Here is a 13221-nt window from a genome sequence, read left to right on the forward strand (position 1 = left end):
CTGGCGTATATTGTTACATGTTGCGAATACTTTAGTGTTCACGATGGTGGGTTCGGTGATATTTGAGAAGTTGTGCTTCGTTATCACTGTGCGTCAAGTAGCTTTGATATTTGTTACGTATTCAACTGTTTCTTGCTCTCGATTGCTGGTTTATTTTGTTTTAACTCCTATTCTGAGGCGTATAGGCTATGGAATGTCTTGGCAACATGCTTTAGCATGTGTTTGGGGTGGGATCCGTGGTCCATTGCCATTGTGCTTATCCTTGATCGTGCTGCAGAATCCGGTAGTTGAGGATGCTGGTGAAGTAAGTAACAATCTAAGTATTATTTTATTAATGGTTTGGTTGATTTGTTAGATTAATTTTTGATTAATTAATAATTATTTTTTGATTATTGATCATTATTTTGAATATTCCATAAAAAACAATTGGAAGACAAACGAGTGCAGGGCTCACCCGATGTTAGTGATCACCGCCGCCCATAAACTCTTGCAACACCAGAGGAATCACAGGAGCGTTGCCGGCCTTTAAGGAAGGTTTACGCGCGTTTTTTGTTATGAGTATCTACCCATGTCCTATCGTCCCGGAAATACCGCACAAGGAAGCTCATTCCTCAGCTTTGTTGTACGTGGAATAAAATTCCTTGAAAACCGCACTGTGGAGGAACGCCACACATCCAGACGGTAGGGGTAGATGCAAATTTGTGCCGTGTCGTGCGAAGGTGGAAAACGGCGATAGGAATCAGGTGAAACAGCTCTTCGGAACAATCCCCGTGATTAATGAGGTATAAGACACACAATGAAGCGATGGCTCTGCGTTGCACGCGGTCAAATAGCACGAGCTGATATTGGGATGCGCCTGACCAGAGATGACTGCAATACGGCAATGTGGCCGGACCTACGCTTTGTAGAGCACTAGAATTTGGGCCGTCTTGCTTCCTTCGTGATAAGACTCAAATACCTCAATATTTACAAATATTATTTTACAAATTTTTTTTATTTGAAGAGGAAGACGAACGAAGTACGGATCACCAGACCGAACGTGAATGGGACATTGTTAACCAATTACCGGCGTTGGTTGGTTGCAATATTTTTTATGTGCTTGTACGCGCGTTCGTTGTGTCGTTCATACCACATTTGTTTGTAAGAAAGTTCCTCAAAAAACCGCAGTTTGAAGCAACATCACACATGCAGATGATGAGGATGATACCTATTTAATAATTTAATATACGTTCACAAAAATCGTCACCTTTTTGCTCTTAATAGTGAATTTCATTATTATCTTTATTACACTAGAAATAAGGGATTGCTTGTAACTAATTCTAGTAGGCTTCATAAGATACATAATGGCTTTAAGGGTAAATGTATACACTTCTATAATAAAGTCCCAGCCACTGTTCAGGCATTATCTATAAATAAATATAAATGTTTTATAAAAAAATGGCTCTGTTCTATTACTCCACTGCTGAATATCTAAATGATCGGACAGCCTGGGACTAGATTGTGATTATTTTATAGCGATAGAAATTACTGCACAATATTGTATATTTTTATTGAAAAGAGCGCAAAAAAAATGCTGGGAGAGTTTCTTGCGCCGCTTCTTCTCTCTCAGAGCGCCATTTGTTTCCGAAGCGGTAGTAGTATCTAGTAGTTATTAGAAATGACAACAAAAAGAATTCTAAAGGAATCAATTTTGAGAAAATAAATGCCTTTTAAGTGTGATTTGGTTTGATAGTGGAATTCGGCGGTTGGGATCAGGTCAAACTATAGACTAACAATATGCTAGCGAACAATACAATAAACGGACAAGACGAGAGAGAAGAACATCTCTAACGGAGATACAGCAGGATGAAAACGGAAAGCTAATTTGTTGTGTCTGTAACCGATTTCGAATGACAAGTCAGCTACGCTTTGAATATTACTTGAAAATTAGTCACGCATTATCTGTGAGGTCGTCTATACTTAGAGCTACTATTCTTAGAGCTCAGTGGTTAGTCAGCCTGGCTACAGAGCTAGAGCTCCCGGGTTCGAATCTCGGTTGGTGCAAACATTTATATGATGACTATGGATGTTTGTTTCTCAGTCATAGATGTTTATATGTATTTATCTATGTTTGAGTAAGTATATTGTATTAAATGCATCGTTGCAAGTTAGTTGGGCAAGATAATTTGTGTAAAAATGTGTCAATATTTTTATTATATTATTCAAGCCTTGCTGTAAATTCTCTAAAATCAAATTATTTTGCAGACATTCATAATACAGACGGCAGGTCTTGTCATATTGTCGTTGTTAATAAATGCGACGACATACACGAAAGTGTTACGGATTCTGGGTCTCTCAGAGATTTCACTTGCTAAGAAGGCGAACATGACGAACTGTGTGAAAAGAATTATGAGCACAAGAGACCGATGTATCTCTATGTTGAAGATGGACAAATTCCTCGCTGATGCTAACTGGGATCTAGTGCAATCAAGTAACTGTTGCATAGTATTAATATTTTAAAAGTAAAGTAAAAGACTACCTTTAGTTGCTGACATCGATTCCGAAGTGTCCTACATTCGGGCGCTGCCAAACAACAAAATCGCCCTTGCCTATAAGGGTGCATTTGTATGAATGATTATTTTTAATGGAAACAAAAACAACGTTTTTCTTCGTGCACTGATTTTGATCAAATTCAGTCTGAATGTTACTCCACTCTACACTGAAGGCAAATATTAATTATCACTTACAATTGGTTTATAGAAAAAAATATCCAATGTACAAACATTTCGACTCAGTTTTATTAAAGTACCTATAGGTAGACTTTTGAAGTGGGAATTATTTTTTACATATTTGCATTATATTTCTATTTAGATATGTAATTTTACTGATATTGAATCAGGTTGAAATTAAAATCATAACTTTAAATACAACTGCGCTCGCTCAAAGCTGTTAAAAATTAAAGTTTTGCATTTAGCCATTTTGATAAACTCCATCAAAGCTGCCATACCTACTGGCGAAGAGAATTCTGAGATTTTAGACATCCTTTTAAATAAAATACTTTAAGATTAAAACGCATGTAACTGTGTTTGTACATTAGATTTTGCGTAAAAGTTACATTTTTATTATTATTTTAGTTAGGTAACCCGACGTTTCGAGACAGTTTTCAGGGGGATTGGATTATGATCTGACCTCCTTTTCTAAAAATACTATTTAACCATTCTTCTTCCTGCTTATGATATTGAAGTGAAGTTGAACTGCAAGAGTATTGGCGACCTTTTAGTGGGTCGAATAAATGTAAAATATGAATTCAACGCTTATCTAGTCCGTGGTATAGTAATTTCTGGGTGCGCTCTTCGTCGGTGCTTTTTATATCATCTTCTATCGATGCTTAAAATTATGTTGTGATTTCAAGATACGTCGATAAAGCATCCGTACCAGATCCAGATGTCAGGTCGGGACCTGGACTCTGATGACGACACCTACATGGGCTATCGGTACACCACCTGCCCCGATTGTGAGCGAGAGATCCCGAACGAACCCACCAAGAAAGAGTTTGCTGAAATGATGAGGTGAGACTTGTTTCGGATTTAAGACGGTTTATTAGGTCTGATTTACCCATTTATTTGTATGCTGCCGAAACGTGGACATTGCGAGAGGCTAAAAAGAAGAAGATAGACTGAAAATATGGTGCTAGAAAAGGATGCTTCCTGTATCGTGAATCATATTTTGTGTGAACGTTTCGATACTCCAGGAACCATAATAAAACAGCGTGTATCTGTCATAGTGGAATTCCGTATACTCAAGACGAGACAGCCAGTCCACAGAAAGGCTTATCGTCCAGGGTAAAGTGGAGAGCATTAGAACACGTGGAAGGTCACCGTTGCGATGGACCGATCAAATCAATTCTGCTGTCGTACTCATGCCTGAGTGCACTCGGATAACCTCTAACAGAGAGAGATGGCGAGAAATTGTGAGATGCATTACATCTGCCCCTATTGTAAGTAGGTAATCACGACTGCTTTGTCAAGAGCGTATCGACCAAGAAGAAGAGGTCTGTATTCCAAGTGCCTCAATGCATAATCTGTGAACAAACCTTTTGCTTTTCAGAGAAGCAAACCAACGCGTACTGAAAGCTTTAAAGATATCATATTGGCGTCAGTACGAACATGGGAAAATAAGTAAAGATGGGGTACGTACTCTAGTACAGGCAGTCGAAGTTGCCGCCGACTTGGATGATGGGAAGATTAATATTGAACAGTTGGGGACTCTGTGGAAACCTAAGGTATTTGTTCTGTTCTGACATACTCAATGTCAAATTCCCCTTTTAGCAATCGAGCTTTTAAAAATATTTTTTATTGACTGCCTAAGACAGGGATCCCGTATTCGAATTCAACATGGTGCAAACATATGTATGTAGTAGTATCAAATAAAAGCAATTAAAAAATTTCTAACAAAAATCAACCGACTTCAAAAACACTTTTCCAAAACAATAGATATATGTATAATATGCATTAAAAAGTATAAAATAATTGCGTTTTTTTTTACAATATAATTAATTAATGTAATTCTAGTTACAATTATTGTTATTTTTGGAATCGGTGTCCTTCCGCCGCGACCCGCTCTCGCGTCACGACTCAGCACATCTCACCTATACCTATCTATGTAGGTACAAACCTATCATGGCTGACACTGACTAAAAACATACCGACGAATTGGGTAATTGCGTAATTTTGAGCTCAAAGGTGATCTAGTCTAGCGTATCGACATTAAGGTCCACAAAGTAACAAGTCAAGGGCACTTGACAGTAATCATCGTAAATATTTATTGGGAAATGAAAGCCTTTGGTATGGCTGGACCTTCTCCAGTCAAAATGAAAATACATATTGCTCGTGGTGGATTACATCACAAAATGGCAGTGGGAGTGTTTGCAATCCCTAATCAGATGGCAATAAAGTGATTTGCAGGTTTGGTGTCCCTTTTGGAAATAGAACATTGTTATTACTTTGATTAAGACCAAAACAATTCCATACCATTCACAGTCAGATGGAATGGTCGGACGTTTTAATTAGACAATTGTAATATCATTTGGCCAATTTAGTGAAGGTTTACCTAAAAGGAAGGTTCATCAAGGAAGGTAAAAGGTGGAAGTATTTTGTGGCTTTACTAAAAATATAATATGAATAGAACGCGAGAGCGGGACAGTTATCAATGGAAGGATTTTTATTATTCGCAGGCCCATGCAATATGGCTGCGTCGTAAACTAGTTGACATGCTGACGACGGATGCAGCAAACGCTCAGGTTCCCAGGGATCCACACCGGCAACTCTGGTACCGTGTCGTCACCAACAGCTGGTTCGACGCGTTTATATACTTCGCTATCCTGTGCAACACACCTGTCATCCTGTGCGAGGTCGTGCTAAGAGGACCGGTCTCTACGACTGTTACGTATTCTATCAAAATGCTGAATTTGTAAGTAAAGTCAAACAAATAGCACAAGTCCAGAGGGTTCAATCCACAAACACTGCAAACACAGTTTATTATTTCAGATTTTTCTACCTGATCTATTTTTTCGAGATGGTAATAAAAATGTACGCGCTAACAGCACGCGGGTACTTCAAGTCTCATTGGAATAGATTGGACTTTGTCATACTTCTTATGGCTACAGTTGGTGCGTATTGACATCATATAAGAGTTATATATTTTAAGTAGCCAGAAGTCTGCACTTTCTCCAAAAATTCGTTGTCCAATAAATATTGAGAAATGCATTTCTTATTAGACATGGCTAGCTGACTGAGATTTTGTTTTTTTACGCGTGCCTTTATAGCTAATATACAATGAAATCTTTTCCGAGGTTGACTTGTATTGAGATTGACTAGCATTCCGCCCAGATGTAGGTATAAATTTCCAGGGAACCGTTGAGTTATGTTATTGTTCTATTTTATTGTGTTGTAGATCTTATTCTGGACGTGATCGACGCGGCGACGACCTGGGACAAATGGAACAACTTGAACACCAGCGTGTTAACAGCAACCAAACTGTTACGAATGTTGCGATTCATTAGACTCTGCAAACTTGCCAGGTTTATATTTTTACTTAGTAAGTTAATGCCGTTTTTATTACATGAACTGTATATTTCAGCATGGAATAAATTGCCCATAATGTAGATAGATGGCTTTTTAGTTTTAGCAATCACATTAACATACGCCAAAATACTGTTTCGGAGAAAATGATCACATTTTTCTCGTTTTTCCAACTCATAAAATTTTCATATACTTTCATGTATTCTTCTTTTAACTTCGCTGGTAGGTTTTCCATTGCCAATTTGGCTTCTGATCTTAAATCTGGTGGAGTATAATCAATCTCCATTTCACTCTCTGAACCGTTGAAACACATTTTAATTATTATTGAATTTATTTTTACTAAGTATGCATGTAAATGACAAATCAAGACGATATTTAGGTTTGCCGCCATTTTTTTTTATCATTTGTTTCGACAGACAAACGCATTTATGGCTATACAGCCACATAAACGCAATTTGTATCTACTAAGCAAGGAGACTATGGTATGCCAAGAATGACAAAAGAGATCTGATCAAAGAGTATTTAATAACCCTAGCGGCTACCGGCGCCGTTTCATACAACATTGCAGGAGCGTTGTAATGTTCCAAATTCAAAAAACGCTCCTGCAATGGATTTTATTTTGATTGTCCGAAAATTCGATACTTCGCGTGATCTTTTTTCGAAAATAATGACAATATTTCCATTCATTTTTAAGAAAAAATCTTTAGAGCGTTTAACGCGAGTGTTTTTTACGCGACACTTTATAGTTTTAAGTACCAACAACCACGACATGGCCCTTATCCATAATTTATAGATTGACTGAAACCGCGCAAGACGTGTCTTAATTATTAGGGTAGTAAGTAGTTAGTGTATGTTTTCATCAGCCGAACATGCATTAACATATCTAGAGATGGATCTTGCGGTATCCAGCGCTGTATCTCAAATCAAACTTATAATACCACCCACGCGTGCTCGTCCACTTCATATTAGATTTTCAACGTGATTGACATAGTATTGTTAATAAGGTTCCATATCTTGCTAAGCAATTTGAGGCAGGGTAAGCTCATGGTGTGCTCTCATCTCCTACACTGTTTCTTCTTCATATCAATAATTTGTTGGATACCTGATGATGACTTGCAACACCACTCATGCAGGTCAAGGAAACATCTGTCAGGAACTTTTTTAAAAATTAATGAATTTTATTCAATGGAACCCCCTCCACAAGTTTTTTGTTATATAAGAGGGCGCAAACGGGCAACAGGTTCACATGTGTGAGTGGTAAGGCGGTCGCCTGGTGTTGTTGATGAGGGTGGTTCACCCATGGACATCAACAACACCAGGTGTCAACTGTCAAGAGATGCGTTGCCGGCCTTCAAGGTGGGGAGTATGCTCTTCTCTTGAAAGTCGGTAAGTCGTATCGGTTGGGGAAAACTGCAGGCGGTAATTGATTCCACAAAGTGGCTGAAATTTCTTGCAAAACGCGCGGTTGTGGAATGCAAGTCGTCAACGTGATGCGGGTAGTAGCCACTCCCCGTGATAAATGCGGTAGAAGATGCAGAGGCAACCTACATCACTACGCACAAACTTATGTCGAAAAGCATAGTCTCGATTTAAAATAGTTTTTAAATTTAAATTGCAGGGTGTCTGTGCCGAAAGTGATGTCATACATTGACAGAATGATTGATGTGCAGCTGGCTTTCGGATATGACGTTGGAAAGGTAGATATTATCATTACTAAAAAATAAATCAGCATGACCATTGATCAACGAAGATTTTTTTTCCGTTTACATGTTTTCTAGATGATATTTAGGTAATTGAAATTATTAAAACTTTTCTAAGACATTATTGACTTTATAATTATTTAAATCTGCTTTTCTCAAGATTAATCGGTATTGGTACCGATTAGTTTCGAACTAGACAGGGCAGGGGTGCTTGTCATGACACCGCACCCCCCGCTCTGTATAGCCGCGCCATACGAGCGTAAATTCGTAGTACTAGACGAGGCGCAACCGGTTACTCACTACACTCACCTAATTAAGGACCTTAGATTTGTCAGAGTCCAGACTAGTCGCTACAAACACCGATGAATTTTTAATAAAGCGCCAAAAATATAAGCTATGGCTCCTTCGATCCGGAATGATTTGTAGAAAAATGTATCGAAAGTATGTTTTAGCGCACAAATAATTGTTATTAACAAATAAAGATGAAAAAATTATAGCATTTAGATTTGCATTAAATCAAAGTAAATGAGCTATGTAAAATAAATTGTTTAATATTGAAACAATATCGCGTTGGTATTCCAGGGTTTTGTAACCGGGGAGACAGAGGTCTGCAACCTTCTTCCTCAGCTGGTCGACAACATTCAGATACAAGAAAAACTGTATACCAAACTGGAAGCTGACAGGTCCATCTTTAAATATGACATTTTGTCCAACAACGACAACTCATTGACGTACAATAAACAACTAGACTCACAATCATGCTGAAAAATCTGAAGCAAAACTCTGCCTACGCGTCTATTAGGCAGAGTTTTACTTCAGTTGTGTTTCAACTGCGATACAGAAAATTTCAGGACAGTTATTTAAATATTAAGATGGAAAGATTGAGACAGGTCGTCATTCCACGACTAACGAACACGACACTTGTATGCGATACAACAAGGAGTGCTATGAGTAGAAGGAGGCAATGTTATTGTCAAGTGCAACGCTATTGGAGGTCCTTTTTGCATGACCCTCTAGAAGACAGCTGTGATTATAATGATAGTCAAATACGCAAGAGTGAGGCACAATTGTGGTTCTTAATGAATATTTTTTTATGGAAGAAGTGGACAAACGAGCGGTTGTGTCACCTCATGTTAAGTGATCACCGCCGTCCACATCTCTTGCAACACCAAAGGAGCATTGCCGGAGTTTTAGAACTGTGTGCGTACGCGCTTTTTTTTTGTAGATTTCGTATCGTCCTGGAAACACCGCACAAGGAAGCTCATTCCGGGCGAGAAGAAAGTTCCTTGAAAACCGCACTGTGGAGGAACGCCACACATCCAGATGGTGGGGATGATATCCTGATTTACGGCGTGTCGTGTTAAGATGGAATTCGGCAACATGAACGAGGTCATACAGGTATATGACCTGTTAATCTTAATATGATTCTTTCAGGTTAGCAGTGACGCGTCAACTTGGGTTGCTCCAACGCGACAGACCCTGGACTGCCATTACAGTGAAGACCAGACAAGCGACGACTTCCACTCTTAATATCATGATGTTAGATGCTGTACAGCTTAAAGAAGAAGGTATGTTTATAAAATGGTACAAGTGATGATAATATTAGTGAACAATAATAAACGTACCTATGTTTTTTGCCTTCTAATAGATGAGCTTACCTGCTTTTTTAGGGTTCCGTATCCAAAGGGTAAAAGGGGTCCCTATGACTAAGATTCCGCTGTCCATCTGTCTGTCACCAGGCTGTATCTTATGAACTGTAATAGTAAGAAATTTTCACAGATGATGTATTTATATTGCCCCTATTACAAAAAAGCAACTAATAACAAACGTGATCTTTATAGATAATGATTTTATATAGATGATATTTTTAAAGGTACGCAACTCTTCGAAACCCATGTCATATTTTCCTGAGTTATTTTTATAAATGGCAATACGAAAATAAATAACACATAAAATAAATACACATGTTCTTGTATACATATAAATGTTCTTATTGTTTCTGCTAATTGTTCTGTATACGATACGCCAGACTCTGAGGTACCAATGCGTAGCCCTATCTTTGATAATAGTCTTGATTTATGTTTCGGATTGGTCTAGCACGAACTGGAATAGAAATTCTATGAACTCATTCGTTTTATTCGAAAAACGGAGAATATAAGAAGAAGAATATAAATGAGAATATGTGCACCATCAGTTTATTAATTTAATATGTTTGCTCCCTTTTTCTTTTGTTCTTCGTGTTTTTCTAGAGACCAAACACGTGGGCTGACTTTAGTGATTCTTAAGTCATTCGACTTGTCTTGTGATTGTTATGTAAAATCAAATATTTTAATAGATACATTTTTGCTTCTAGGATTCTTGGATGAAATGGAATATCGTTTGCTCGTGAACGCTATTCAAGAGAAGATTCAGTTCTGTAGACACAAGGGCAGTCTGGTAGCGCCATGTGCGCCAGAGGTACATGATATTTAAGCTGTGTGCTGTCATAGTAACAGGCAACTATAACCATTATTTAATAACTTTTCTCTATTAGGAATGTTGCGCATAAAGTGACGCTGTGTAATCCATCCATATTAGTTCAAGTTAGTGCAAGGATTAACGCCTAGTGATCTGAATTTGAAATAAATGCTGAACCAATGTTGGAACCCTTTCGTTACTTCGACAATCTTGTTTTCCGTTTCCACCTCAACGGGCATGTAAACAAACAGAACTGCAGATAAGAGAGCAGCAAAAATCCCAATGCGAAACATCCCATGCGAATCATCATCAACTAAGGAATGGGCAACAATTTCAGCAAAAGGAATAAATGAACCCTATTTTTTAAGGATTTGCACGGCCGTATGGTCACTGTCAATTCTACTGTGTATTTAAGATAGTTACGGTAGTTTTGGATATCACAACTACAGGAATTTGCTTTGTAATCGGAACACGTGGTTACAGCAAGGTCAGATTGCCATACTTCTACCAAGGCCCTGCCAGTTGTTAAAGAGGTATTCCCAGAAAAAACCCATTTACCGTAGGGGCAACATTCCGTGGCCACCAAGGAGTCCTGATTTGTCCCGATTTCTTTTTATGAAGTTAGCTTAATTCTCGATAATTGCGAATTAATTGTATCGTTCCAAAAGTTGGTTTGAGAAGACATCGGTTTATTAAGTCTCGGATTTGAGTAGATAAACGGCAGCTCAAAATATTATGCTTGTCAAATATAAGCAGCTTAATTTTAGCAAATATCTTATCATTTTCAGACACAACTCCGTGCCATATCTTGGCTTCAGGGTAACGAGCGAGTCGCCGACTTCCTTATTGAGAATTCTGAAATACAAAACTACAATATCAACGATATTTTAATATCTAGAGGTATGTAACTCTGTACTAAACATTAAGCTTGGACGAATTGAACTTCACTGATTTATATCTGACAAAGACTTAGGTACTTACCATCTAGATGTTCAAATTAAAATATTTTTATTATAAGGATATGAAATAACTTATTGAAATTCAAATACTACCACCTGACCTGACGGAACGGGCGCAACAAACTCAGAGGGCTTCTTTTTTTCATAAAAATATTGTTGCAATATAATATCGTACAATAAAATATATTATTTAATAGCCTGAGGGCAATCGCTCCATTCCCAATCCGTGGTATAATTAAGAAAGTCATTTATGTCATAGTAACTTTACCAAGATGGACCGACGATCTGGTCAAGATCACCGGAAGACGTTGGATGACGGCAGCGCAGGATCGATCTTCGTGGAAATCTTTCGGGGAGGCTTTTGCCAGCAGTGGACGTCTTCCGGCTGATGATGAACTTTACACAAACGTTTTTTTATATCAATTTCTAATTATTTTGAATTTCTTATTAACTTATCGCCCCACAAAAGACTTACTAACTGGATTCAGCCGAGTAGTAGGCATTATTAGTTTATATCTGTTCCTGGTGTTAACATTATGGTTATGGCAGTTTCTAGCAAATTAACTTATGTGCTTATGTTCAAAGATATTATATTGAGAGGCAAGGCAGGAGTTTATCTCAAGTATCGTTGTTACTTCTCAAAGCTTTTCTTCTACGTAAAAGCTATGGAACGAAATAATCTGTGGTGGAGTCAGCTCGACATAATAAAAATAAAAATGTACAAAATCGCTTAAGTGTGTTAACATGGATTATGGCGATTGTAAAAGACACTATTGCGTATTCTATTGCCGATTTAGTAGTTCTTCAGCATGATTATTCGAGAAACAGCTAACAGAAACTATAGCTGTACGCTACAAACAACAAACTATGCAGTGCATAAACAATATACTATGCAGTGTAGCGCAAAACTTCGATTTTTAACAACTTTTATCAACGAATCGATCTATTCGATTAGATTTTGTTTCCGGGACAATACGACATGGGTACCTTCAAAAAAAGCGCGTACACCTTCCTTAAAGGCCGGCAACGCTCTTGTGATTCCTCTGGTGTTGCAAGAGAATGTGGGCGGCGGTGATCACTTAACACCAGGTGACCCGTATGCTCGTTTGTCCTCCTATTCCATAAAATAAATAATAAAATAAACACTCATCGCAATCTTCTATCGATGTGTCTTGCTTAGGTACCTATTTGATCTTGTTATATTATTATGAGGTACATATAAGAGGGGGTCAAAAACCATATGTGACGTAATTTATGGATGGCCCCTTATTGCATAATTATTGGTGTTTAAGTTTATTTTGTTTCTTTTATGCACAGTTAGGTTAGCGAAAAACACTTGATAACAGACTACCTATTGAGACGCCCTCTGGTGTTCTGACCTTGAACTAACCTCAGCTTTGCTCAATTTAAATGTTAATCGCAGGTGATCAACCCAAAGGGTTGTACATACTAGTATCAGGGTTATGCGAGGCGACATATAAGCCCCCTGAAGAAGATATAGACGAAGCTATCCCGAACTATGAATTCCTGACCGACCTAAAGTTTTCCGAGCCCAGTCAGGATTTTATTGTCTCTGGAAATGCCCTCGGAGTACTTGGTGTAAGTTTTAATGATATTGTTCTATTTGTATTAAAATAAGTATCTAAGCTTATTACATATATCGGTGTATATTTTATATAATACTAGTTTTTACTTTATAGTTTCTTTCAGCAGAATAATATATTTTTTAATATACTCACTTTGCAAATAATACACAACAAACTGCTGTGGTTAATACATCTTTGTAAGTTACCAACTATAGAACTTTCATCCCCCTTTTTCACACAGGTTTTAATTTAAAAATGCTAGAACAAATATTTATGAATTTCTTATCAAGTGCCTAAATACAAATTTTCATGGTCATCTTCGATAATGACGAATTTTCATACAAACATACACTCCGTAATTCAACCTCGCCAAAACTTTTATTCGCGATAAAAGATAGCCTATGTCCTTTCCCAAGCTCTTGTCAATCTCTGTAATAAATTTCATCATAATTAGTCTAGT

At 37.7% G+C, this 13221-nt stretch overlaps 1 protein-coding gene across 1 annotated transcript; it reads left to right on the forward strand.

Moving 5' to 3' along the window:
• The first annotated feature begins 2250 nt into the window (after positions 1-2250).
• Positions 2251-10216, forward strand: LOC126971004 (sodium/hydrogen exchanger 10-like). The gene is made up of 9 exons (XM_050817174.1): positions 2251-2470; positions 3392-3548; positions 4087-4261; positions 5213-5448; positions 5526-5647; positions 5932-6058; positions 7678-7756; positions 9194-9327; positions 10113-10216. The coding sequence occupies exons 1-8, from the start codon at positions 2365-2367 to the stop codon at positions 9287-9289; spliced, it is 1098 nt and encodes a 365-aa protein (XP_050673131.1). The 5' UTR covers positions 2251-2364; the 3' UTR covers positions 9290-9327; positions 10113-10216.
• Positions 10217-13221: the final 3005 nt, after the last annotated feature.

This window comes from Leptidea sinapis, chromosome 22, assembly GCF_905404315.1.
Source record: "Leptidea sinapis chromosome 22, ilLepSina1.1, whole genome shotgun sequence".
Lineage (NCBI taxonomy): Eukaryota > Metazoa > Arthropoda > Insecta > Lepidoptera > Pieridae > Leptidea > Leptidea sinapis.